This window comes from Sturnira hondurensis, unplaced genomic scaffold (genome assembly GCF_014824575.4).
Source record: "Sturnira hondurensis isolate 20B ecotype Veracruz unplaced genomic scaffold, ASM1482457v3 Scaffold0018728, whole genome shotgun sequence".
NCBI lineage: Eukaryota > Metazoa > Chordata > Mammalia > Chiroptera > Phyllostomidae > Sturnira > Sturnira hondurensis.
The window spans coordinates 5,825,627-5,853,359 of record NW_028091359.1 but is presented as its reverse complement, the minus strand read 5'-3'; the positions used below and the strand labels follow the sequence as shown (position 1 = coordinate 5,853,359).

At 44.7% G+C, this 27,733-nt stretch overlaps 1 protein-coding gene across 1 annotated transcript; it reads right to left on the bottom strand.

Annotated features, from left to right (window-relative positions):
* Positions 1 to 1,566: 1,566 nt before the first annotated feature.
* DCAF7 (DDB1 and CUL4 associated factor 7) lies at positions 1,567 to 26,197 on the bottom strand. Its single transcript, XM_037070375.1, has 7 exons — positions 25,818 to 26,197; positions 15,119 to 15,277; positions 14,306 to 14,417; positions 13,798 to 13,916; positions 10,776 to 10,985; positions 9,522 to 9,639; positions 1,567 to 6,378 (listed from the first exon to the last, which is right to left on the bottom strand). Exons 1-7 carry the CDS (start codon positions 25,953 to 25,955, stop codon positions 6,206 to 6,208), a joined length of 1,029 nt encoding a protein of 342 aa, XP_036926270.1. The 5' UTR covers positions 25,956 to 26,197; the 3' UTR covers positions 1,567 to 6,205.
* Between the last annotated feature and the right edge of the window lie 1,536 nt (positions 26,198 to 27,733).

Here is a 27,733-nt window from a genome sequence, read left to right as displayed (position 1 = left end):
CTGAGGGGTTTTTTTTCCTGCAGCATAGCCCAGTCTATTGAGATTAATACAATCAGTATTACTCTCTCAGCTTTCCCCTTAAAAAAACAAAGAGCAGAAATCATGCATTTCCCCAAAAAGTACACAGTCAGACCATATATCACAGTACTAATAGAGCCAGCAGCTGCTCATTTTGCCGCATGAAACCTAAACTCCCACTGCACATACTTTCTCCTTCACAGACCCCCTGCCACCCCCGGCTCCATTCTTCTAACAGAATAGCAGACACTTCCTAAATTCTGGCTCACTGAACCATCACAATTCACTTTTCTTTCTTCTCTTAAAATGGCCCAACAGTAACAATAAATGGGGGACAGGGAGTATTCATCCAGGACTCACAAAACTTCGACAGCAGTGGGGACAGAACGCCTTTTCCATCTTACCGCTTTGGGGAAAAGGCTTGGACATGGAAACTAATCATCACATTAGAGCCTAGTGTCCAAATCCATGGGATTTGGGAGTTATCGTTTCTTTGTCATCCTTTCATAAGGTTACTGAATCCTGACCATCCTGTCTCTTCAATCTTTTCAACTGTGACCTGTTCTCCTTTCCCACTGCTCCTTAGTTCAGACTTTTACTTTTGCCCACTTCGACTGTTTTTTTTTTTTTAAGATTTTATTTATTTATCTTAGAGGGGAAGGGAAGGAGAGAGAGAGAGAAATATCAATGTATGGTTGCCTCTCGTGCGTTCCCTGCTGGGAACTGGGAACTGGCCTGCAACCCAGGCATGTGCCCTGACTGGGAATCAAACTGCGATACTCTGGTTCGCAGGCCCGTGCTCAATCCACTGAGCTACACCAGCCAGGGTTCCACTTCGACTGTTCTAACAGGTGAACTGATTGCCTGTCTACACCCCCTCGCCCCCACTCAAAGGTACTTTCTTCATAGCTTCTAAAATGCAATTCTGAGCATGACTTCCCTCTATGTAATACTTCTACTCTCATACAAGAGTTAATGTCAATCTTTCTGCAAAGTACAAAAGATTCTGATCTGGCTCCTGCCTACCTCTCTAGCCACATTTCCTACCAGTGTCCATAGAAAACCCCACATCAACTTGTACTTCTCTGAATATGACCACACTCTTTCTTGCATTTATAGATTGGTACTTGGATATTTTCTCTGCCTTAGACACCTTTCCCTATTCCCAGAGAACATCTACTTACCTTCAAAACCAAGTTCAAGTATCTGTCTTGTGAAGTTTACCCTGATCCTCTCTGGCTCCCACCTGGTCGCAGGTGATCACCAACTCCTCAGGACTACCAGTGAGACTGAACACACCTGTTATTGCACAACACTGACAGTATTTGTCTGTGGGTGTCTCCTCTGGTAGGCTGCGAACAACTTGAGGGTCATGGCCCCTGGCATGGAGTAGGTGCTGTGTGTTTTGATAAAGGCGGTGAGTCAGGCTGTCAGATAGTGATGAGCTGGGGTAGAGTCTAATCCCCCAGCCAGTGTCTCCAAAACATGACCATAGTGGCAGAATGGGAAAAACTGAATTCATCACAAGAAGAAATTCAGTCAACCTACACATGTTCAAGTTTTATTACAAAGTATGATGGACAGAAAATATGGTCTTATACAGGAGGCTGAAACAGAATGAAAGGATGAAAATTAGGTTTAATATACCTAATTAAGCAAGAAATAAAATCATAGACATAACACTCCACTTTCAGGTGCCTTTGAAATAGCCTTCAATGGGGATTTACCATCGTGGTTTCACAGCACAGTGTTAAAATTTTATTAAAAGCCCTGTGTACAATCAGTCCTGTGAAAATAATATCTTTAAAAAAACGATTACAGTACAGTTCTGCAAGGGGCAGCTTCCTTGTCACCTGACCAAAGGATGCTACAAAACCTATGCTATAGAGGAAAAGTTTAAATATATAACAGGAAAGTAAGTTCAGACACGCTAGGCTAAAGGGGACAGAGATTGATTGGCTAGAGCTTAACATTTCAGAGAACAAGAAATCTCCATTTTCTACATAGAGGTTTGTACAATCATGCTACAAATTCACACTAGGGGAGGAGGGGTGGAAAGTCACTGACAGAGGGATTCATAAAATACACAGGAACCAAAGCAAATGATTCATACTTGACTCAAGAAGCAAGTCAAAGCTTTAGCTCAACAAGTCATAACACACTGTACACCACAATCAACCCAAGGTGACAACTTTTCTTTTAAATAGCAGATACCACAAATTCATATTCACTCACTTGTCCCAAAGGTGGGCACTTACAAGTTTTCCAGCTGTTACACAGACTGCCAACATCTTTCTTCTTGAGTTCATACTTTCATTAGCTTATTTGTTTCTGGTTTGATAAACCAGCCCAAGCCTCTTTGGAAAGGCACCTGCATGTCCTATATTTAAAACATAATATGCAGAAAGTAGCCTGGGAGGACCCAGCCCATATATTTGCCTTTGATCATTAGCAGCAATGCCCACTGTGGGTGAAGAGGGTGCAGGTGTGGGAGGTGGGCAAGGCTCTGCAACATGAGACTTTCTCAGTAGCTAGTTCAGCCAGTATAGAAAGGATGATCCTTAGAGAGCCTGGCCCCAAGTTCACAGTGACTGTTCAGTTCAGCTTTCCTCCCAGGTAAAAAACCAAACACAGTGCCAAGCATATCTCTCCTTCCTCATCCTGGAGTGCAGAGAGTAAAGGGGAGGGTCTGCTCTGAGACTTCTACTTCAACGGCTTCCCCTTCCCCAAGCCAGGCAGTTGAAGGAACTACCATGTTCTCAAACTGGGGAGGGGGACACATGGTCTTGGGCTGGCCTTTCTATGTTTGGAAAACCTTGTAGCCCCTACCTATTCTTATAACCTAGGAATTCAAGGCCTAGGGTGCAGCAGGGAGAAAGTTCTACAGTGGAAAGGAAGATGGAAGAGAAAAGGAAGAAAAGAGGAAGAGAAAGGAGAAAGGTAGAGCCAAGTCAGAGTGACTTTACAACCTCTGCTTCTTCAGCTCTATGAACCTACAGCCAAGAAGAGCCACGGTCTGGGACTATCACTAGACTCCAGAGACCCGAAGATTTCTACCACCAAACATCAAGCACGGCTGCATCACTGCAGGGAGGGACTCCTCTGCCCTGAGCTGTCACCATGTCCCCACAGTTACCCAGCATTGGAGACGGCCGATGAATGGTCCCTGACACCCAGGCCACACAGCAGAGAGTCTGAATACTTCCCCACCTCAGGCCATTGCTGCCCTCTATTTTCTCCTTTGATCTAAAGCAACACTTACCATTGATTTTCTCCCACATCCTAAATCTCCTAAAGCCATAACTTTTGTCAAAACCTTGTAGAAATCTCAATTTTTTGTTTCTTCCCCAAACCTGACCACTTCTCTGAGAGCAGATCCTGTTTCGGATAAGAAATTCTCACCTAGTTATAAATATCTTCTCTCTTCAAGTCCTCCCCTCGCAGCCAGATTCCTCCCCAGAAGGAGAGGGTTCCAACCCTCCTGAGAGTCAACACGCAAGCGCTGGAAGGACTGTACCCATTCACCAGCTCTCTGATGTGGAACCTGAGGCCAAATTTATTCCGAACCTTCCCCCACTTCCCCTCAGGGCAGACAAGAAAAACCAAAGGGTAGCTTCAGCTCAGGGGCCAAGAACAAGCCAAAGGGCTGTCAGAGCCAGAGCACGGAGGTGCCACCATGGCCCGTCCAGTGGCAACTTGGCAGCTGCCCTGCTCGCACTGCAGGAGGGCAGATGCAGACCCTCCCACCCATGCTCTCTGGCTGTCAATCTGGAAATCTAAACAAATTAAATAGACACTTGCTTTTGAAACTACAACAGATCTGTGCATCCTGGAACATGGCTGGCTAAGACGCTTTCTAAATCTCAAGACTACAGAAATCCCCTCCTTAAACATGAGGCCGTTTGGCCTGTGGCAGAAAGAGAGGGTAGGAACTGGGACTTCCAAATGCCAGCGTCCCGACATCGGCGAACGTGTGCCAGCGCAGGGAGCCGGGGGTGAGGCGGAGGACTGCACTGCAGGGCCTAAGGGCGGTGACGGGCTGGGGGTCCACAGGGAAGGGAAAAAAAGCAAAAGTTGGAGGTGAATAAACAGTAACTTTAACCAAGTATATTCTAATTTCTATTAACTAACTTTTTCTCCAGGTTGTTTTCAAGTTCTAGTTGACAAATCTTCTCTCCATTCAGACCAGGTTTAAATGCAGACTGGGAAAGGAACCTTAAATCAGAACTCAGTATACTTAAGCCCTGCGAAGCAGGACCAGGTCCCTCTATCACCCTAACCTCCATTTCAGACCCTTTTCCACAGGAGGGAACTGATGGCCTCCTAGAGCAGGCTACTTTTGGGAGAAGGACCCTGGAACCATCCAACACAATGATAAGCAGAGGAGGGTTCTGACCAAGAACCACGCACTCTGCATCTCCACACGACACACTGCAGGTCTGGTGGTAAGAGCAGGGGAGTAAACCTCTAGCAAGTGACCAGCCAGAGCCCCAAAACTAGCATAAAAAAGTAAAACGGTAGAATGGGAAATAAAAAAGAGCTTTTTACTTTGGGACAAGCCCCTGGGTAGTAAAGTACAGAGCCATGACTTTGAGGATACAAATACATCTGCTTCTGAAAAGGAAGACAACAGAAAAGCTCTCACAGGTCTCAGAATGACAAAGCAGGACAGAGCCTCCATGGACAAAACCATCAGACCGAAAGCCTGCTACCCTCCCAGGGTCTCAGAAATCTTCCGCCACTTGGCAGAGCACGACAAACCAGGCAGACTCCTGCCCAGACTCTGAGTGTGTCCTAAACTCAGCCTACAACCAGAGCCACACACAAGCCCCCTCCATGGAACTTACTCACGTAACAGAAACAGACACCTGTGGCCTCCAAGTCCAATACCGCTTGGAAACTAACCTGGAGGCAGGGCAGTTGACAGGGGTGCGCAGAGCTGTCAACTGGCTGACCCCGGGGTCTCTGATTCTTTTTGTAACTATCTATTTGTATGATGGCCTGAAATCATGGTGGCCGATCAATCCCTCCCTTACAAGGGGTGACATCTCCCCACACTCTGAAGGAGACTTTTCTCGGGGTAAGACAGACAGGCTGTGTGCCTCTCAAGCGGGATCTTACCTCAGGACACTCAATCCAAAGAGTGGCTGACAGACCACCAGTCTCAGTAAACTAAACAGATACTGAAATTCAGCTTATGCGCTATTCTTGCCTATCGTTCAAGATACGAAAGAGAATGTCTGGGGCTTTTATCTGGAGGGAAAAACAGATTCTGAAACTATATACTAGAAACGTGCTCTAGGCTCAGCTTTCCTGAACCCATTTCCTCAAGTCCCCAACCAGCCACCTCAGCTGAGGCACACTCTCAGGAGGCTCCTGGGGGGTTGGACAGAGGTACTGCAGGCAGTAACGGCAGGCTTCACACATCTGATTTGGAGCCCAGAATGCCCTTGAGAAGAGCCAGGCTGAGAAAAGGTGTGAGAGCTGGCCGACTTCAGAGCACCAGGGCAGTGTGGGACTCCCAGACAGGTCCATTCTGCTCAGGCAGTGATTCAAGAAGGCAAACTGCTCACAGGGGCAAGGGCCCAGTGCCAGGTCCAGACACTGAGGGAAAAGAGGAAGGTGCTAATGGGAAGGACTACGAAACAAAGGAAGAAGCCAGAGAGTAAAATTCTTTTCATAAAAAAATTAGCCTGATAGATAAAAAATATACAAAGTTGAAATTTGTTACAGACATAGATAGGAGGAGGAAAGACAACTTCAAATTGGTTATTTGTTCCCACTTAAGTGCTAACATGGACACGGACACAGAGCGCTGCCTTGGGCAACAGACAGACAGACATCTGGGGCAGATGAATACAAACACACCCAGTGCCGGTAATGCTCATTAACACAATGGCTGACAAACAAATATACAGAAATTTTTAATTGAGGAACCAAAGAAGAAGAGAAAAGGAGAGAAAAATCTTAAAACTCAGCCCTGGGCTGAAGAGGCATCACACAGCGCCGAGTCGGGCGCAGAGTGATAGGGTGACTGGCCAGGAACATCTAGAGCAGTTTCTGGTCATAGTAGGTGCAAAGCAATGAAAGACACACTGGCCACTGGAAACATGTTTCTTCTTACTTTGGGGTGGGGCAGAGGCAGGAAATACACAAGCCCCGGCCTCATGGGCGTGGCGCCTCCACACTACACTCTGAGTATCTCCAGGCAGTTATTGTAGCAGATGGCAATCCAGTCGGGCTGAGTCGATGCCCACTGCACATTGTTGATCTCTCCCTCGGCTGTGTAGGCCAGGATAGGGTCCTCGATGGCCCGGGGCATTTGCTGGATGTCCCAGATGAGAGCCTGATGGTCATCCGCTAGGGACACAGAAAGCAAGAAAGCCAGGTCACACCTCAAGCAAAGAAGATAACCATCCCTGCATTTGGTAGTGGTGGTCATCAGAGTTGATGAAACACCTGTTCACCAAAAGCCCAGTGAGGAAGATTTTATTTTAAGCCTGTTTTACAGATGAGGAAACTGAGATTCAGAACTATTAAGGGGCTTTCCCCAAACCACAGAGCTCTGCAGCCAGTGAGTGGCAGAGCAGACTCAAAGTGAACCTCTGACTGTCCCAGGCCTGTACTCAATGCCCCAGAGCTGGAGAGCCAGAATGGGAGTTGGTGGGCACCTCTCATCTTAGCTGAGCAGGCACCAGGAAAGGAGGATGGGATGAGATAAAAATTATCCCAAAACATGTCATTTTCAGCCACTCAAAGTACTTGAGTGATTAAAGATCCTTCTCTGATGATTCAATTTAAAGAAACTCCCCCCCCCTTTTTATGGACATCTACAGTTAAATGAGGTGTTAAACAGATAATGAGATGAAGTACTGCGTGGACATGTGCTATTAAAAACAATTTCCCACTTCTTCACCATCTGGGAGCCTGTGGAGCCTGCTTGGAATCAGACTTCTATAAGGACATATACATCTGGAAGGCTCAGGTCCAAGGTCATTTTTGCTGGCTATAAACAGAGTCTCCGGAACCAGAGGGAGCACACAGCTCTTCCTAAAATTGAAGGTGTTGATGCTTGAGATGAAACTGAATTCTATGTAGGCAAGAGATGTGCTTATGTGTACAGAGCAATGAACACAGTGACTCCTGATGGTAAACCGAACAAAACCAGAGCATTCTGGGGAAAGGGAACTCGTGCTCACACAAACAGTGGCACGGCCCATGCTAAATTCCACAGCAACATTCCTGCCAAGGCCACTGGACACAGAAGCTGTGCAACGCTGTGTCCCTCAGGGTGTAAACTTATTGATAAATAAATAACAACCCTGACTGTGTGACTTGGTTGGGGGCCCTCTGGCAACGCGAAGGATTCCAGGTTGGGGCACATGGTTGGGCTGCAGGTTCAGTCCCTGGTCAAGATGCAAAGGGGAGCCAAAGGGTAGCCGATGTTTCTCTCACACATCGATGGTTCTCATCTTCTTTTTCTCCCTCCCTTCCCTCTCAAATAAGTAAATATTTTAGAGTAAAAATAAAAATAAAAATAGTTAAAATAAATACAATTTCCCCAATAAAAGGCCCAAGAAGAAGGTGGCCACCTTAAACAAATATAAAAGCACTTGAAAGACGACTAGAAGGAAATAATATCACAACGAAAACAGTGGTGCTATTAGGATGGCAAGGTTGTTGGTTAGGTTTACTTTTTTCCAGTTCTAAAGTGACCTGCAATGGGATCATGTTACTTTTATAATCAAAATAGTGAGTTCTTAATCTAAGAGAAGAAAAAGAAAAGCAAGGACCTTCACTACCACAGTGTCTCATAATCCCATCAGCCCATCCTGTTGGGAAAGCCTGTCTCTGATACACAGGGGATCTGAATAAACTAAACCCTAACAGGCCTCCTGCCACGGCTGTGTAACCCAGGCAAGGTGTGAGATGCCCTTCTGGTGACAATCTATCAAGAGATCTGGGGAACTGTTTTAAACACTCAGCACCTCTAAAGCACTAAGTACCGTTTCCTCAATGCTCAACTAAGCACACTCTTCAGCAGCACCTCCTTCCACTGAAAGGACTCAAGACAGGTGCAATCCACACAACAGCAGCGAGCCTGGCAAAGGCAGCAGCAGGATGCCCTGGGGGGTGTGGCTCAGGGGGCTGAGTGTTGGCCTGCAAACCAAAGGGTCGCTGGTCTGATTCCCAGTTAGAGCACATGCCTGGGTTGCAGGCCAGGTCCCCAGTATGGGGTACATGAGAAGCAATGACACATTGATGATTCTCTCTCTCCCTTCCCCTTTCTCTCTTAAAAAAAAAAGGCAGCCACAGGAGCAGATGATGGACTTCTACTGGGGGGAACATTCCTGTTCCCCATTAACAATGGACTACACCTTTATTTTTCCCTTCACCCACCCCTTTCTATCCACACCCTTGGGTAAAAAAAAAAACAGGGCAGTAATGAAGAAGTCAGACCACAAGCTGAGTAAGATACAGAGGAAGGTGGCAGGGCCCTAACTGCCCCTCCATGAGACATACAGGCATGAGCAAATGCCCAACACAGCAAAAGCTTCATCAACCTTTCAAATTAATGCTAAAATGGCAGAAAACCCCCTAACTACTACACTGCTCCTTTGGTTCCACAATGAACATGGAAATGAGGACAGTATTGATTAGCAAGAAGAATACTCATATGTGAGAAGGAAACCCTAGACACTGACAAAGATAAGGAGCAAAACACTATGGGGCTAGAGTGAAATCCCATCTGTGCATAACGAAGGGACAGGTATTTGTATGGAGGGGGGGAGACTATGCATCTGCATATATCCACACAGAAAGGTCTGGAAGGAGACACACAAACTGTTGTTAGAGGTCACCCATGAAGCGTACAACTGAGGTGGAAATGGGATAGGAAAGAGAAAAGATATTCACTATCTTATATGCCTCTGTAGTGTTTTAATTTTTAATAAGAGAATTATATTATTTCTAAAATAAAAGCACACTGATAACTAGCCTATTTCTAAGAAGTTCTCTTTTCGGTCTGGCAAACGGAGAAATGAAAACTACAAGTCACACACCACTGACCAAGCCAGGCCACGCAGAGCCCTTCAATGAATCCAGAGCTCCCTGTAGGTTCTTTACATCTCCCAAGGGAGATGCCTGTCACGGCATTCCCATGACTCTGTTGTGTCTAAGGCAGACTGCCCACATTCCTGGATCCGAGTTCTCTGTGTCAATCTAGATTTCGGGAGGGCAGTGGGGAACAGTAGGAGACATAAGCCTGTAACTGATACATGATGTAAATAGTAAACAGAAGATGCTCTGATCTCACTGAGAGTACAAGAGCATTTGGAAAATTGGACTGCTTCAGTTTCACAAGTGTGGGGAAGCTCTTAATTGAGTTACTTTGTGCAAATCTTTCAAACTATCCTTGGAAAAATAGTAAGATTACAATTCTAAGAAGAAAAAGATTTTCTCACCTCTCCCTCCCCAGGTGGCCCCTCCCCCACCATGATTACCTGCAGTGCAGATGTGGCAAGATGAATGTGGGGCCCACGCAATACCATTAACACATGCTCGGTGGTTGTTTAATCTTGCGACAGGTGTGCATGGAACTCGGACATCCAGAATCACTACCTGTAGAAATAACAAGTAAAAGGCTCAGGAACTTCAGAGTGTGACAGAAAGAACAAACAAAGGCACTACCCAAGAGAAAAATATTTATTTACTTAATTTTTAGACAGAGGGGAAGGGAGTGAGAGGCAGAGACACATCAATGTGTGGTTGCCTCTATGCGCCTTCTACTGGAGACCTGGCGTGCAACCCAGGCATGTGCCCTGACTGGGAATTGAACCGGGCACCCTTTGGTTTGCAGGCTGGCACTCACTCCACCGAGTCACACCAGCCAGAGTGAAAAACATTTTTTTAAAGCGTATCTTCTTCATTTGTGGATTTGAAGATTTTTAGATACATAAGGTTTCAAAAGTAGCCACTGGATTGAGGGAAAAGAAAACAAAGAAGACACAGGTAGTTTACAGTCTGTATCTAAAGCAATACAGGGTCTTCAGACTGCTAAGGAAGGGAAGATCCAGCAGCAGGTAACTTGAATTTGGATACTGCACCAAGTCCCCTTAGGTGCACATGCTGAGTTTCCGTGCCCGCTCAGCACTCTCTGCCCCCAAAGCAGAATCTGGAATGTAAGGAGTCTGAGGGACTTGCCCCACAAAAGAAAGTTAATCACTGCATCGTCTCTACCCACAACTTACTGCTTTTATCAAGTAACAGGGTAGAGCTGCTGTTTCCATGTTTGTTTGCTAGAGCTAGAAGAATCTGTCCTGACTACAGAAGGGGGAAACTGACTGTTTCTTTACTCAGCACCGTGAACACATATGATTTGGTTTACTTTTCATATATTGCCTTTCTTGATATCAACTTCAACTCTTCGAGTATTAAAAGTTCTTAACACATTGTGCTTGTTCTAGATCAGGTTTTTTCAGTCTCAGCATTCCCGACATTTGGGGTTGGATAGTATCTGTGGTGGGGCCCTGTCCTGCGCACTGCAGGAGGTTTAGCAGTATCCCTGGCCTCTGCCCACCAGATGCCAGTGGCACTGCCCCACTCCTGCTGAGCTGGGATAATCAAAACTGTCTCCAGACATTTAAAAAATCCACCAGGAGAAAACTGCTACCATCTGAGAACCAATGTTCTTGATATATGAAGTAGTACCTGAATTAGGTGGCAGGGCCTACGCTATCCTGAAGCAGGGTGCTCACCTCCATTCCATCCATGGCCATGGTGGCCAGGTAGTTGGGGTCCTGCTTGTTCCAGCAGAGGCGAAGCAGGGGGTGATGCTGTGGGTCTTCATAAATGATGGTGCTGTGTTCCAGATGGCGGAGGTCAAACATCCGCACCGAGCCATCAGCACCCACAGAGGCAAACATGTCCCTGCCACCCCCAGCCCGGCTAAACGCGATATCATAGACCTGTTGGTGAATAAGACAGTTCAGTCAGATTCCAAACCATTACCTCCTTCTCCCATACCAGGGAAATCTGTTATCCCTAGTTCATCTAAACCCCTGTTCACAACACAGGAGGAATTCAATAAAGCCAAACAGTGTCTGCCAGTCTGGAACTCAAAAACTCTAACATCAGTGACTTCCCAAAAAGTGAAGATCATTCTGCTATGGACACCAGGCGGCTTCTCCCCACATGTGCTTTCCAAGGGTTCTGCCTCCAACCCTGCGGCAGAACAAGGAGTACATACCCTGCTGACCAACACGGCAGAAGTTCGCCGACCAAGTATTCTGCTACCATGACCCAAGATCGAGACATTTATTTCCTGGGTCTTGGTAGCTTTCATCTGTGTGCAGTAAGAGGCAGATCCGTGACCACACTAAGGTCAAGATCATCAATTAGAGAGGTGGCAACAGCCCTCCTGTGGACACTTAACAGCCAAGCTGCTTCTGCTGTGAAACCTGGACCTGAGACCCATTTGCAAGAAGTAACAGCAGTTTTAAATAATGTGAGGTGTTCCTAATATTCACAAAGTGGTTTAATATCACTCTCTTGTTCTAGGACATGCTGTTTCTTCTCCTAGTTGGTCTGCATTCATAAGTGAATCAATTTGTTTTGAATCATTGTTTTCTGTATTTATTACTTGCTGCAAACACTGATCACCACTGCTGTCTATGAGAAAATAGAGGCAGAGGGCAACTGAGAGCTTTAGAGAAAGGACAGAGACAGACAGACAAAGCCAGAACCAGACAAGCAAAGGGGGGGGGGGGCTGAAAAAGAAAAACAAATGAAAGAAAAACAAAACCTATCTTCCGGGGTCAAGGTTAGTAACATCCAATTTCTGGAGAGACAAGACTGAATTTCTCACTAAATGCCATGACTCCAGCCTTCTTAAGGTTCTGCCCACTAAGGGACACTGCCAAACGAGCACCTGTTTCTATACAACCTCCCTTTTTCTCTATGAAGAAATTATACCTCTTCCTCTGGTAGGAATGAGGAATGATTCCAAAGGGAACTGGCCAGCTCACCACAGGGAGGCCCAGCAGCTCCAGGCTCTGTCCAGCCCTGTCCAGCTGCATGAGGGCAGGCATGTGTTTATCAATGTGCGCACACCCTGGGGCCGGCTCTCAGTAACTCCCAAGATCAGGGACACCACAGCAGCACCACTGAGCGACAAGGTGCCGCGGGCAGTGTGGCTGAGTGCATAAAGCTCTCTCAGCTTTCTCTGACTGCTTCATTGCAGCCCCACCAGTGTAGTTCCCGAGAATCCAAGGGAAGATGACAACCCCGCGTGTATGCTACCCTCCTCTACACCAGTCTACCATGCACAACAAGAGCCCCCAAACAAGTCTGTACTTTGAGAGAGAGAGGTTGGCTGAGAAAACCAAGGGTGCTGGGAGATATCACTGTCTCTCTCAGAGCAACTGTCCTCAGGTTCACTTCTTCCAGGCTAGGGTGCCAGTCTAGGGCCTGTTTGCTGGCCCTGGCCATTTCCTCTGGTAGGAAGACACAAATGTATTTCTCCTCCTTTCTTTCTGTCCCCTGAAGCACCTCTGGCAATGGCCACGTCCCCTCCATGGTTCCAGCTTCTGCCAGGTAAACTCAGCCGCTGGGCTCTAGTAACCTCGCTCCCTCCGTGGCCCTTCTGGCCCAGAGGCAGTGCCGCTTCCTGCTGCTCCTGATTGCCTCACTGTTGCCAGTGTGGCCACTTGGCTTTACCATCAACTGTGTAAGCAATGCCCTGCATTAAATCTGTGTTTACACACTTAGAGCAGTTCTGGTTTTCTGGACTGGATCGTAACGGAGAACAGCAAACTAAACTGTCACATAACTAAAATGTGGTGACCTGGTCCACCGGATGTCAAGAGCGTTTCCAGAAGCTCCTTACTGGTCCTCTCTGCAGGACAAACTCTTCCTTTGCCCCTTGGTTCAGCAGCAGCCCAGCCCAGCAGTCTCGTACCAGATCTTACCCTTAGGAGCACAGAAAGCCAAAGAACAACCCCTTACTAAGAAGGATAACCTGGTCACCAACTTCCCATTCTGTGGACAGCCTCAAGTTTCTGACCTAAGGTCAAGGCATCCTCTTCATCTGAACATATAACAGTATTCTTCGCTGTGCAGGGTAAGGTACAAGAGGAAAGGAAACACTGCCCACAGGAAATCAGAATTCTAGGAATGCGCAGCAGCTCTGGGAGGAAAAGATTTATGACCATTTTCCAAAAATCACTCATAAGAATGCTCTAATTAAAACACAATCCCAAAGAGCTTCCTGCGGTTCATAATACACACAGGAGAAACACCACCATCAAGATAAACCAACATTCAATTCCAAACAGTTTTAAGTATTAAGTGAACACACTAGAATTTCATAAAGTAAGTTAAGAAAACACCGATGAATTAGGTTTAACTTCCAGGAAATTTCCCTCTTCCTGCCTCCCTCCCACTACCCCTTTCCCCAGAAAGCAAATATATTTCAAGATAAGTACTACTCTAAGATTAATTTTGAATCACATCAGGTCCACGCTTGTCTATAACAGAGTTCATTATTAAAAAACAGCAATCCCTGGCATGAAAAGAAAAATAACAGACTGTACAACAAGTTGTTTCTATCAGTCAGAAAACGCACCCCTTCACAACAGTGCTGTTTTCCATGTTTTGACACATTACTATTTTCACTTTAGACATGATGTTAGCATTGATTTCTGCAGTGTTTGCCAAACAGTGAGAGGACAGCCTGACAACACTGAAGGCACAGAGAGCCGAAGGGGGCAGCATCATTACCTCTTTATCATGGGCGATCAGTTGGGTCTTCACATGGCCAGACACAAGATTCACTCGCCCCAACACCTGCCCTGTCTCCAGCCCCCAGATGGTACAAGTCGTATCGATGCTGGAGGTACCTGGAAACAACCAGTGCGTGTCAGTGGCTGAGGGGCGTGAGGTTCCCAGGCAGCCTTCTCTCTCTGTGCCTATTCACCTGTTCAGCACAAGAGATCACATGCCACAAACACTTCCTAGAGCAGGGAGGGTACCAGGAGAGCCCAAAAGAGTCAAGTGTTCAATCCTTACCCTAGGACCTTAGACTCTCACTGGAGACAAACCATACACACACAGGAAGCTCAATTCCATGCAAGGAATTAATAACCACATTCCACATCTAGTCTCTCTGGCCCCATTCTAGGATGATGCACGGACCTCGGGCCCCGGTTATGAACTGGCCCAATGTCACAGCCGAGAAAATGTTATCTTTGCTTCTTCAAACTGGAATTAGCCTCCCTCACTCCCTTACCTAAAAGATAAGGATCCACCTCATTCCAGTCGAAGGAGGTCAAAGGAGCACAGAAATCTGAGTTCTTGTTATTGTTTAGCAAACATTCCAGCCTGGTCTCCGTCTCCCCAACCTAAAACAAAAACAAACACACACACACAAAATCAACCAGTCTCATCTTCACCAAAAATCTTTAAAGCCCTATTTAGATGACATCTTAGTAAATATAAGACATGGGGGTGGCAGGGAGCAGAGCATTTTTATCATAAAGAATAATAAAACCCAGAGGAACTCCCTGAATACTACTTCTTTCCAAGCTTTCTCCTCTGCCTAGCCCTGTTTTCCAAAATTTTCTAGAGAGGTCCTCTCACCTTGCCCTACTCAGAATGAATCTTGGTACCTTGCCCGGCTGGGGAACTATACCTCCAGGCTAGGAGATCTCACTGCTGATAAGCTAAACTCAGCTGAGGGGGGAGGTGAAGCTCCATAATCCACATGCACACTTCACTAGAATCAGTGGCCCCGTAGTTTGTTTAATTTACTCAAAAGTATCTTGGCTATAAACAGAATAAGAGGCCTCAAGTATCACCACCCCCACAAAGGTTGTATCAGGTTAACGGAGCCTCGGGTTTCCAGGGCTGGCTGCAGCCAGCAGCCGCAACTTCCAGGAATCTTGGCTAGGTTTACTAGGAAATCTGCTGAGCCAAACCAGGTCATTTCAGACACGTAAGCATCTGTTTCTCCCAGGCTGCGACGGCACTCACTGCCTCCAGCCCCAGTCTGGTCTCCACGACTCCATGCTGCTAACAGCAGCTGACACGAGCACTTGCTTACCCTCCACACTCGGAGATAGTCGCCACTTGTTGCCAGTAGGTCTGGATAGACGCCTTTTGTGTCAGGGATCCACATGAGCTTTGTGGTGGGGTAGGGGTGATCAAAGGTGTTTCGGCAAATAAACTCCGAACTCTCTTCATCTAAACCAACAAGCTGAACCTATAACAACACAATTGAGCCATATAAACATGTTTTTTTTCTGGAACAGTGTCAAATACATCAGAACGCTGTCAGTGACAAAAGTCCTGACAAGGTACAGCAGAGTCAAGAGTGACTACAGAAAGAGGGAATCTAGTCCAACCATCCCATTGCTCAGAGGAGGAAACCCAGACTAGGAGGGTTGGATTACAGTCAACACTGCAAAGCTGGTCAGAGGCAGAGACAAAACTTGACGACAGGTTTTCAGATCCAAATCCTGCACTTTTGACTCATAGAACTGCATTATCTGCCCAGCAGGTTACACCTTCCTCCGAAGCCCTGAAGCATCTGATAAAGTGTTTTCAGTTACTCCACTGTCTCAAAGGGCTGTAGGTATTTAGACCCTATGCAGTCCCATACAACAAAGCGACCCTCACCCCCTCAAGCTAGTAACAAGTTTATGCAAAAAAGTGTGAGAAATGAGCAATGGAGAACTTTAAAAAAAAGTTGATATCATTGATGAGAAAGTTCCCTGGTTCTTGTCACTTTTCCTTAGAGTCAATTTTGGGCCAATATTGACTCTTACTGTGGCTCTGTGGGAAACGCCATGGTGTGTACTTATGACCTTCATTCCACCAACTGGAAGACAGGATGGGGAATTTTCGCTAGAGATCCATAATGAGAAGCACTAACCATACAAGACTGAATACAACAGAAAATATAGAATTTCTTTTACTGTCTCACTTTCAGTCTTAGATACCAGTATCTTCCTATTCTTTTAAATGTAAGTACGGATGCATACAACAGAATTTCACTTACTTTAAGTGTACAGTTCAGTGATTTGAATATACACATTTGCAAATGTATATAATTTTGTAAACCTCTCCAAATAATTGATATAGAACATTTACATCACCCCAAAAAAGTTCTCTTGGGCTCCTCTGCAGTCGATCCCCTATCCCTAGTCCTAAGCAACCTGTGATCCATTATAGGTCTGCTGTTTCTATATCATATAAATGGAGTCATTGTCCTGGCTGGTGTGGCTCAGTGGATTGAGTGCCAACCTGCAAACCAAAGGGTCGCTGGTTCGATTCCTAGTCAGGGCACATGCCTGGGTTGCAGGCCAGGTCCCCAATAGGAGGCATGCAAGAGGCGGCCAAACACTGATGTTTCTCTCCCTCTTTCCCCACTCTCTAATAATAAATAAATAAAATATTTTTAAAAATTCTTAAAAAAATAAAACATAAATGGAGCCAACAGCGTTGTCTTTTGTGACTGGCTTCCAGCAAGCCACTCTTGAGATTCATCCATGTTGTGCATATCAGTAGTGTCTTTATTGCTGAATAATTGGTACTATATGGAATCACTATATCCAGTTGATAAACTTTTGGGTTATTTCTAGTTTGTGATCATTAATGTATATTGATATAAACATTTATGTATGAGGTTTTTGGGGGGTGGGCAACTTTCATTTTTTTCTTGGGTAGACAACTAAGAATGAAATTGCTGGGTCATAATGTTTACCTTTATTAAAAACAAACTCCCAACCTGTTTTCTAAATGGCTTTGTCATTTTGCACCCCCACTAGCATTACATGGGAGTTCCACATGCTCCACATCCTTGTCAGCACTTGGTATTGCCAGCTTTTCTTTTTAAGTCATTCTAATAGGTGTAGTAGTAGTATTTTTATTTGCCTTTCCTTAGCAACTAATGATACTTAGCACCTTTTCATGCGTGTATCTGCCATCTGTATTTACTCTCTGGTAAAGTCCATTCAAATATTTTGCCCTTTAAAAATTCTTTATTTTTTAAAAATTCATAGACAAACCAGGCTGAAAGTACAGAGTTCCCGTACACCCACTGCCCCCACACACGCACCGTCTTCTCCACTGGTATGTTTGTTAACAACTGATGAACCTACAACCCAAAGTCCAGAGTTAGTGTTCAGTCTTTGTGTAATACATTCTATAGGTTCTAACAAATGTATAATGTGTACCATCGGTATGGTATCATACAGAATAGTTTCACTTCTGCTTTTACCGGGTTGCTTGTTTTCTTATTTATTGAGTTTTCAGAGTTCTTTGTATATTCTAAATACAAGTCCCTAGTTATGTGTGTGTTTTTAAAGATTGCATTTATTTATTTGTTTTAGAGAGGGGCAAAAGGAAGGAGAGGAACATCTGTTGGTTGCCTCCCGCACGCCCCCAACTAGAGACCTGGCTTGAAACCCAGGCATGTGCTCTGACCAGGAACTGAACCAGTGACCCTTCAGTTCTCAGGCCAGTACCCAATCCACTAAGCCACAATAATCAGGTCCCTAGTTGTATGTTTTGCAAGTATCTTCTCAGACTATGGCTATTATTTTCTTTCAATGTTTTTTGAAATTTAAAATTTTGATATCAGTTTATCATTTCTTTTACAGCTCATGTTTTTTGTATCCTAGCTCAGAAACCATTGCTCAATCCCAGGTCACAAATATTTTCTTCTAACAGCTTTGTAGTTTTAAGTTTTATATTTAGGTCTCTAATCCATTTCAAGTTACTGTAATTGTTTTATACAATGCAAAGTATAAATCAAGGTCCACTTTTTTACATATGAACATCTAATTGTCTCAGCATCATTTGTTGAAAATACTGTACTTTCTCCTTGGCCTCTCTGTTGTATTTTAGCATGTATTTCTGGATTCTCTGTTCCGTCCCATTGGTCTATATGCCTGTCCAGCTACCAGTACCACATTGTCTTGATGGGAACAGCTTTCTGGTGAAGTCCTGAAACCAGTGTGAGTTCTCCAACTTTGTTGTTCTTTTTCAGAAAGGTTTTGCTATTCTACACATTTACTTTTTTCTATAAACTTTAGAATCAGCTTATCAAATCCTACAAAAAACCTGCTGAAATTCTGATTGGGATTGTGTTGTATCTATAAATCAGTTTGGGAAAAACTGCTACACTAAAAACATCGAGTCTTCCAACCCCTAAACATAGCAATCCCCCACTTATTTCAGCTCTCTTTAATTTCTCTCAGCAGTTTTGAAGTTTTCAGTGAAGTCTTGTATTCTTTTCAATAACTTTATTCGTTTCTAAAAAAAATGTTTAATTAATTTTAGAGAGAAGGGAAAGAGGAAAAATACCCCAACGATTTGTTGTCCCACTTATACATTCAATGGCTGACTCTTGTATGTGCCCTGACCAGGGATCGAACTCACAACCTTGGTGTATCAGGATGATGCTCCAACAAACTGAGCTACCCGACCAGTGTCCTAAGTGTTTTTATTGGGGGTAGTTTTTCGACTATAAATAGAGGGGAGCCAGATTTCCCCTTTGGCTATTATTATTTATACATCACTTCCTTTAAAAAAGGCCCAAAGGGGAAAGTGGGTGAGTAGCAGAATTTAGACACCAAATCCTGCACCGAACCCCTCACCACTATATATTCTCTAACATTTTCTTACTCAGACATAAGTTTTAACTATCTTAATGATCTTTCAATTAGGTTTATTCTTTACATGTACTTTCAGATTGTAAGAGAATTATAAAGTGTATGACCATTGTATAAAATCAAAGCATAGATACGTTACTAACTCCCTCATCCCATTCCCAATGTACCACATTATTGACCCGGTGTGTTGCTTCCGCACGCTTCTTTATGCTCAAACATATTTACACACAAGGGTGAAGTTTTCTTTCAACTTTCTGGAAAAAATGGGATATTATATCCAATGCTGTAAATCTCATTTTTTACTAAACAAAACAATGGGCATCACTTGGGTCAATATGCAGGTCCAACTCATTCTTTTAAGCGACGCAAAACATTTGATGCCTTGGACATCTGATGTGTTTGTGTCCTGCTCTTATTACTCCTGGAGGCCAGAGTTCCAGGAGCATTAGAAGGTATGTGCATTTTACATTTTAATAGATGCTGATTTACTTCCTCAGGAGGGTGAAGCAGCTCACACTCCTACCAGGTATTGACAGTAGTGCAGTCTACAATAGCCTCTGTCAAGTGTGGCTGGCCTAACTCCTCCCCTCTTCAGGAGGACTGGGTTATTCTGCCTGGATGTTCAAAACATTCTTTATTCACTTTTAAAGTGAACAATAAAAACTTTCCTAGGAAATGTTTTATTGCCAACTGTTCTGTGTCCATTTTTCTTTACTTCAAACCTTTATTTCTATTATCACTTTAACTGCATATTTGAGTTTTTGTGTTTCATTTCTTTGGTCTTCTTCAGGAACACCAATTATATAAGTTAGATCTTCTCTATTTTCTGTATCTAGTATGTTCTTTTTAATTATTTCCACTTCATTTTCTCAGTCTCCCCTTCCACTTCATTTTCTCAGTCTCCCCTATCCCTCACTGTATTTTCAGCAGTTGGTATCCATTTTTATTCTTTTAATTCTGTGACCATCTTTGGTTTTGCTTCCACTATTTTCCTGGGCTCCACCTGCTGATGTTTTTCTCCCGCCACCGCGCCTTATTTTACCAGATCTGTATCTCTGCTTGGAGGTCTTTATTTTCTTAAATTCTCTGACTTTGTGTGGCAGGGCCGGCCACTAATTTTCAACTGAGGTAAAAAACATTTTTCCTAGTGTGGGTACTTTACCTGCCACTTGCTTCCCACCCCCCGCCCCTTCTTACAGTGTGTCTTTCTATAGCTACTGTGCTGGTTCCTTTTGAATGAGGCAAGTTCTTCCTCAATGATGTAAAGATGGTTCCTGTGGGAAAGAGGTCATGGCCATGTGCCAAGTTAGCAGAAACATGTGAAGCTTTTGCATCTCCCCAGCTTTCAGGGATGAGGAGCTGCCAAGCTGCTCATAATTTAATCACTTGTTCAGGCGGTCCCATCGAACGCTTCTAGAGAAGATGGTACTTCTGTGTCTCCCTGTACAGCTTAGCTCCCCTCTCACCCAAAGTGTCAAATAGGGTCTGAGGAACCTCCTGCTGGCAGCTGGTGCACCCTGTTTTCACTGTCCCAAACAAGAGATTGTTGATTTTGCTCATCAAAATCCTATCTGGAAAACTGCTCATCTGAGTTTAAAACTGCAGCCATAGATACCCTTTCTCAGCATCTCCCTACACACATTTCATCTTCATTATACTGCCATCCTTCCTCACTTCTTGTCAGAACATTACGGAAAAATTCTCTAAATTTTAATCATCTTATTACCAACACATAGGAAACCCCTGGGCCTTTTTCTCCCTACTTTCCTATCCTCCTGCTAAAATTCTTGTATTTCTCACCTCCACTCTTTTCTGCAACTGTTGCTTCACAACACTTTGTCCACGACATGTGAAACAAATGCCCCTAAAAAGAAATAGCTGTGAAACATGATCACTTTTATTTATTTTTAAACTATGGATTTTACTGTGTCAGATGTCTTCTAAGGAGCAGATATGCAATATAACATACTTACTCCTTGAAGCCATGACCACATCTTCACTTTCAGTTTTATTACTTTAATGAATAACAATATAAATTACTGCTCACATTACTCATAATGCTTATATTTATTACTCATAAAAAGCTTGTATTTTTAAAAAATTAAAAGATGTCATGTCTAGCCTGTTAGTGTAAGCTTCCTGAGGGAGAAAATTGTGCATTCCATTCACTACACAGAGTGCCAGTACCAGGACATGAAGGTTGATACATATGCACATGTGTAATTTTTTTACGCCTCCAAGTTATCCAAATCAATATACCAGTCCAGTCAGTGGGATATTTTCCCAAAATTGTTAATATGACCAAAATAAGCTAAAGCCAACTTCTGAGAGAATAAAGCAGCTTTTCTTGGGCTTTTCCATTTGTCCTCCCTCCCAGTCTGTTCCTGACTGTTGCTGATCAGTGCCTGCACAGAGACCCCACCTTCTCAAAGTCAGATGAACTCTGACACAGCGCCCCTTCGGTCCCTGGCACGGAGGCTGGCCAACTAGGCACCGGCACCTCACGCAGGCCCAACTACCTACAGAACACAGATTCATTCATAGTTCAAATCACAGCATCTCCAGTGCGTCTGTGTGAGCCAGGTTAGGGCAAAAAGCACTTTTATCCAGTTCGTCCTATGAAGGAATTAGTCCTCTCACTGTCTAGAAAAAAGAAAGGAGGAAGTTAAAACCAGAAGAGTTTTTATCTTTTCAATTCCCCTGCTGACAGTCTTGCCAGAGGTGATGGAACCCTGCAAAATTTCCAAAAGTCTAAATATCTGTCAAAAATACTTTTGTGTACCATAACGATTTTCTTTATTGCCAATCTCATGTCTGCTAATGTAGGCTACAGGTTAGCAAGTATCATCACTGTGCCTAAAGCACGTATGTGTTCAATACATATTTGCTGAATTAATGAGCAAATAAATGAGGATCCTGAAGGGCTACCACAAATACTGAGAGATAAAAAGTAACACAGCAGAGTCAAAATAATTACTCACCAAATAGATAAAGTAACTCTGCATTAAAAAAATCTCAGAGGAATCAACAAAGGTTGACAAAGTGAGCATTCACCTTTTGTGTATTTCAAGTACAAAGTAATCTTACCCAGATTCACTACCAGTATTTTTCAAAAAGCATCAGGTACCTATAGTCTCACTCCTCACAACCTCAAAAATGTGTCCTAGATGCTAAATATCAAAGCACAAGTAATCACATAAGTTAAAATTAGGGCAAAATAAATCCCCATCATCCTATCAATTCTATTCAAAATTGACCCTGAAACATGCCACAAACTGCTGCCTATCTTTTCCGATAATAAGACAGGAAATATCACCTGCTCAAACACCACAGATATTGTCAAAACTCAGACAAAAGGCCCTGGCTGGTGTGGCTCAATGGCTGAGTGCAGGCCTGCGAATCAAAGGGTTGAGGGTTCGATTCCCAGTCTAGGGCTCATGCCTGGGTATGGACCAGATCCGCAGTAGCAGGTGCGTGGGAGGCAACCACACACTGATGTTTCTCTCCCTCTTTCTCTCCCTTCCTTCCCCTTTCTAAAGGGTAAATATATAAAACCTTAAAAAAAAAAAAAAAACTCAGACGAAAGACCAGAGTTCTTACATCAGAGTCACTGTGTCTAAGCCTGGTGGAACAAGAGAAAAGGGGCTTAAATTAGCACATTACAGTACTTATAGTCTTCCAGACCACAGAACGGGTTTAGTTGAAAGGAGTCATGGGAACCATCCACCCTTCCCCGTGCCCCCCCCCCCCCCCCCGGCACTGCCCCCGCCTAGTCGCCGTTGCTCCCACCCCCCAGTTTTTAAAAAGCAAATGAATGAACATTATGACCTTTTAGGGTAACTTTCTCTCCCAAGGTCCTGACTCCTCTTTGGAAAATTCAGAAGTCAAATTTACCTAATACCCATATAATTCTCTTTGATTATATTTCAATTAAGGGTACAATAATGATGTTGATTAAATAGTAGTTAACATTTCTAAATCGACTGCTAAGTGCCAGAGTTCCATTACATACATTAGCTTATTTAATCTTACTTCTTACCATTTCCAGAGAGGAAACTGAGGCACAGAAGATAACTTGCCCAAGGCCATACAAAATTGGGAAACGGCAGCCCTTAGATCTCAATCCAGGCGACCTCAAGGAGGCTGGCTATCTGGTAACAGAGCTGTTTTCATCGGATGAAAAGACAGAACCAATGTCTGGGCACTTACAGGGACAAAAAGATCAGGTTCCCGCCTGTGGTCAGCAGATGCCAAGGTAATTCCAGGGTAAAATCCTTAGAGTGCCACCTGGACCACCTGTGTCTGAATGACTTGAGTGTCTATTACCTTTGGGGGTGGAGCCCAGGAATGTGCCCACCCCTCGGGGGCTGTCACACCGACGAGAAAACTCAGAGAACCACTGCAGGACTCCCAGGCTGCTGCACCCCCAGCAAAACCACCGGGAACAGAGAACACAATGGCCAATAATGGGGCAGATTCCTGCTCTTTACTCTGTAATGATTTCCAGATTTATTTAGATGTTGCAACACCTGAAAGTTAAGTCGTTCTTGAAGTTCTAACAAATTTAATTCTATCGAACTAGGAATAATTTTACTATAGGAAAACATGAATGCATGAATACAAACTTTAAAAAATATAACCATGTTTTCTGACAGTCAATATCTCCACAGTAAAAAAAGACCATTTCTGGGCTTTTCATCAACCTTAATTTGCTATGTCCATTTATTTTGTCCTGCTGGCAACTACTGTTGAGGGCAAGCAGAGACCAAAGGTCTGAAAATCCCAACCAATTATTTTTAAATCCTCGCAAAATTATGAAGTCTGGCACCTCCACATCAAGTTTTCTCCAAAACTGGGCCTGAGCATCACTGCTTTAAAGCGGGATGTACCACCCACCAGCCCCCAGCCACAGATCCGCTACAGCAGGACTTCTTACCTTGGGATCCATGAACTTGAGCGAAAAAGTTACATTCATATTTTCACTAAACTGTAGTTGAAATTTAGCATTTTCTTCAATTTTAAATGGAGGCAGTTACAGTGGCATCATTCTGTGTCTTTGTCACAAATATAAATCACTGATTTTTTTTGTATCACATTAGAGTTGTTAAACATCTTTAAATGTTGTTAAAGCTTCATCACTACTTCAAAAGCACAGTAATAATTACAGCGATGATGCAATTTAATGAGTTAATATAAAAGTATACATATTACTAATATCACTTTTTAAAAATGTTCTTGATAACTGTAGTTCAATATAACTGGCTTCCTTCACAACCCTATGTACTTTATGTATTTGAAAACATAATTATGAAAAAAGGTCCACTGACTTCAGATCGCCAAAGGTGTCCACGGTGTGTGCGCACACACTCTCAAGTCAAAAACCCTGGTAGGTGGGGACACAACAGCTTTAAGACACTGATCACCTACATCACATGAGTGAGTTAAGACATAGTTAACTGCTAATTCTGTTACTCCTGGGATTATCAGTTTGCACTACACTACTAAGGCCATACTGCCTGTATGCCTGGCACAAAAGAGCTCTCGTACAGTTGCTAAATCAAAGGACAAACTTTGGGGTAAAGTTTCTGCAATTGAGGTTTGACACCAATTACGCCACTGACTCCAGCAGCAGCCTAACTGTGGCTCAGTTAGTCCTCTCTTAGAAATGTAACTACTTACTGCTTATGCAGGTTAACCCTGGGAGACCTTGCAAAGGGGGGAAAAAATCTACTTGTGAGACTCAAGCCCTTTAAAAGACATATTTTACTTTTTTAAAAAACATGTATCCTTAAACAATAGTTCTAGTGCTCTTAATTTCATGAACGTGGTTTCAAATCAGGACCATGAGGTTCCATTCCCCAGCTCTGCTGTCCACTATGGCCGTAAGAAAGAAAGAGGAATTAGAGAAAAAATAAAGTTATGTCTTGCTCAGGACTTTCCAGTTTCTGCAGGTAATGGGTGTACTTGACAATCAGTGTGCACTCCATGGTATTTGTCTGTAAATTGTGTACATGCAATGTCTGGGCAATTAGAGTCCCTCACTTTTATCAGTTTCTCAAAGGGGATTCCAGAGAAGTTAAGCCCTAACTCTAGAGAAAGAGCTGTGCTCCTAAAAAAGTGCAAACAAACTTACAATGTTCAAATGTTGTTTGTTTTTTTTTTATGGGACCTTCACCTTTCCTACAACAACCTGTGGGTCAGAAATAACAAGACTGACTGACATGTGCTAGTCAAATGGACCAGACGGGACCCAATCCGAGCCTGCCTGGCCTTTCCCCCCTGCACCATGACTGTCCAGGAGGAGTGCTTTCAACACACTAGTCAAGGCTTTCGATTGCTCTGATCCTTAACAATCACAACATTTAAAAGCTTCCCCCTACTACCCGTGCTTCTACGAAGGCTTCTCGAATTGATGGATACTTACCATTCACGGTTACACATCTGTGTTAGTATGAAAGAAGCCAAGACAAGTGTCATCCTTCTCTATTCAGAAAACAGTGGCGGGATCAAGGCTACAGGCCAAGATTTCCAAAAAGAGATCTCTTTTTAAAGGGCAGACAGGAGGCAGCAATGCCAATCCTGGCAGAGGGACTGGGGCAACCATGAACAGTACCTGGGGCTGGGAGTAGGGGGAGGAGAAGTCTGCGCGGTAAACAGCCATAAGAGAAATCCGGCATGGCCAGGAGTGAGTGACCATCAACTGAATCGCGAGCATTATCCTTCACAATCACTCTCTCCTTCCTCCTTCTCCGCCCTCAACTGAGCAATGCGGCAGGAGGAGAGGGAGACAGGAGTGATAAATGGCGTAGCGGTGGGGTGTAAATTCGGGTTTGAGATCTGTTTCCGCCACGAAATAGCTGTCTGACTTCGGCAAGGCACACATCGTGCCTCAGTTTCCCCATAAGTAAAATGGGGGTGCGGGGTAACTACACTCCTGACTATACAGGAATGGTGCCGGGGTTAACTGAAAGTGCGAAACCCTCTGCTCAAGACCAGACTCAGAGGAACCGCTCCGTGGCACTAAGACAAGTCCGCAGGAGGGTCCTGGGTCTGGGCTCCGGCCCGGAAAGGGCGCTCCAGGGGCCCGCTCCCGTCAACTGGGTTCCGAGCCCCTGCCCGGCCCACCTTGTTGTTGTACTCCTCGACGAAGCTGCCCAGCGCCAGGCGAAAGCGCTTGTCAGGCCGCACGCTCCAGTTCATGGCGTAGACGGTCCAAGGCGCTTCATACTTGTAGATCTCCTTCCGTTTGCCGTGCAGGGACATGGTGGCTGCCTTGGGGCCGCAGTGTGGGCCGGGTCAACAGCGGACTGAGGCGGACGGGCGCGCGCGTCGGCCGGGTAGCCTGACCTGGGACCCAGGGGTCCGAAGGGAGGCGGGGCCGGGGCCGGCAGGGACAGCCTAGCCCGGAAGCGGGGCCTCGGCAACAGACAACCACAGCCTCGGCCCGACCCCCACTTTCAAACCTGCTAGGGCTCGGACAACAACCACCTTCCGTTTGAGATACTGCCCGCCCCTTCTCCAAACGGAAGCCACGCGTTCTCCACAGTGGTGCCAATGGTTGGCTGCCTGGCACGTCATTTAGGGTAGCTCCTTCTCCTCATTGGCTATTGTACCTATAGCTTTTGAAAGTTCTTCGTTATTGGTACAAATGTTTGTCATCCCAATTACTTGTCCAGCTTAATTCCACGGGGCAGGCTCTTTCTCTGTCCCAAAGGTCATTGGCTGACCAGGATGTCAGTCAGAGAGATAGCGCAGTGCGGGTGAAAGGGGGCGTGGGTGGCTTAGAGGCTATAGTGGGGAGCAGCAGGCTTTCAAGTTCTAGGCCAAGTCTGAGAGTGAAATCCCTTGTGTGACCTCTTTTTGTTAGGTAGGATAGATAGTAAACCAAGACAGGCAGGAGGAGGGAGACCTGTCTCACCCACTAACTCAGCAGTCCTGCCAGGGGGCTGATAATATTGCCAGGTGCATGGGAGGAGGGAAGCCGTTGAAATTCTATGTATCCTTTCCACTGTCTGGGAAAGAAAGCCTTGAAACTGTGTATTCATTCCAAGGCATGGGAGGGGAAAGAGGAGGCGGTCCACAGTGCCCCCAAAAAGAAGCAAATAAAACTTTGATTAATTCCATACCTCTGGTCACTAGCTGTGTTACAGGGAGTTCCTAATGCTTACATAAAGAGCCCATAAATAACTTCGGGTAACTGCCTCAACTTTAATTAACTGCCTCCTGTCTCACATCTGTTTTATAACAAAATAAACAAATGTGGCCTGGCGCAGTATAAGGATTTGGGCTATCAGACTCCCACACATACCTAAGTTTGGGTAGTCACATACTCCCCGGGAAAGCTGATACCACCTTTCAATCAATATCTGACTTCCTCACCCCCATCCCACCAACTATGTAAGTCCTGAGAACAAAGGACCTGACGCTGTTGCCACCCTTGCTTTTGTCACCCATGCTCTTGCCTTTCTCCCCCACCTCAGCAAAGCCTGTTCTCTTCCAAGAGAAGGTATCGCCAATAAACCCTGCCTTCACACTAATAGGGTTGCTGATCTGTAAATCTTTACTGTTCAACAAAAAGCAACAACAAAAAAAAACCCAAAACAGGGTTTGTTCCATAATACTTTGACTTCCACTCTGCAGCTGCTCTTTCTGAGCATCTTCTCCACGCTGTCCACTAAAAATGAAAATCGTGCCTTACTCAAGGACCTGCTGCATTTCGTGGCCCTGAGCCTCGCAGCCTGGCAGTCTGTCCCTCACACCAAACAGGAACCACCTTCTCTCCTCACTCATGCTAACACACCCTTTAAGACAGGAAAGAGTTATTCTCTCATTACCCCGAGGGCCGGCCGTTGGCATACCTTTTCAGACTGACCCACTGATATGCCCAGGGCCAAGCCACCTTCAGTTAGGCCTTCCCATGCTTTCCTGTCTAGAAATGTTAGGCATTCCAGGGTGAATTTTCAGGAGGCAGCTATCTGACCAACTTGGCTCTAAGATTTTTAGATCTCCTACCATCCTTTTCTTGCCCCAGCTCAGATCCC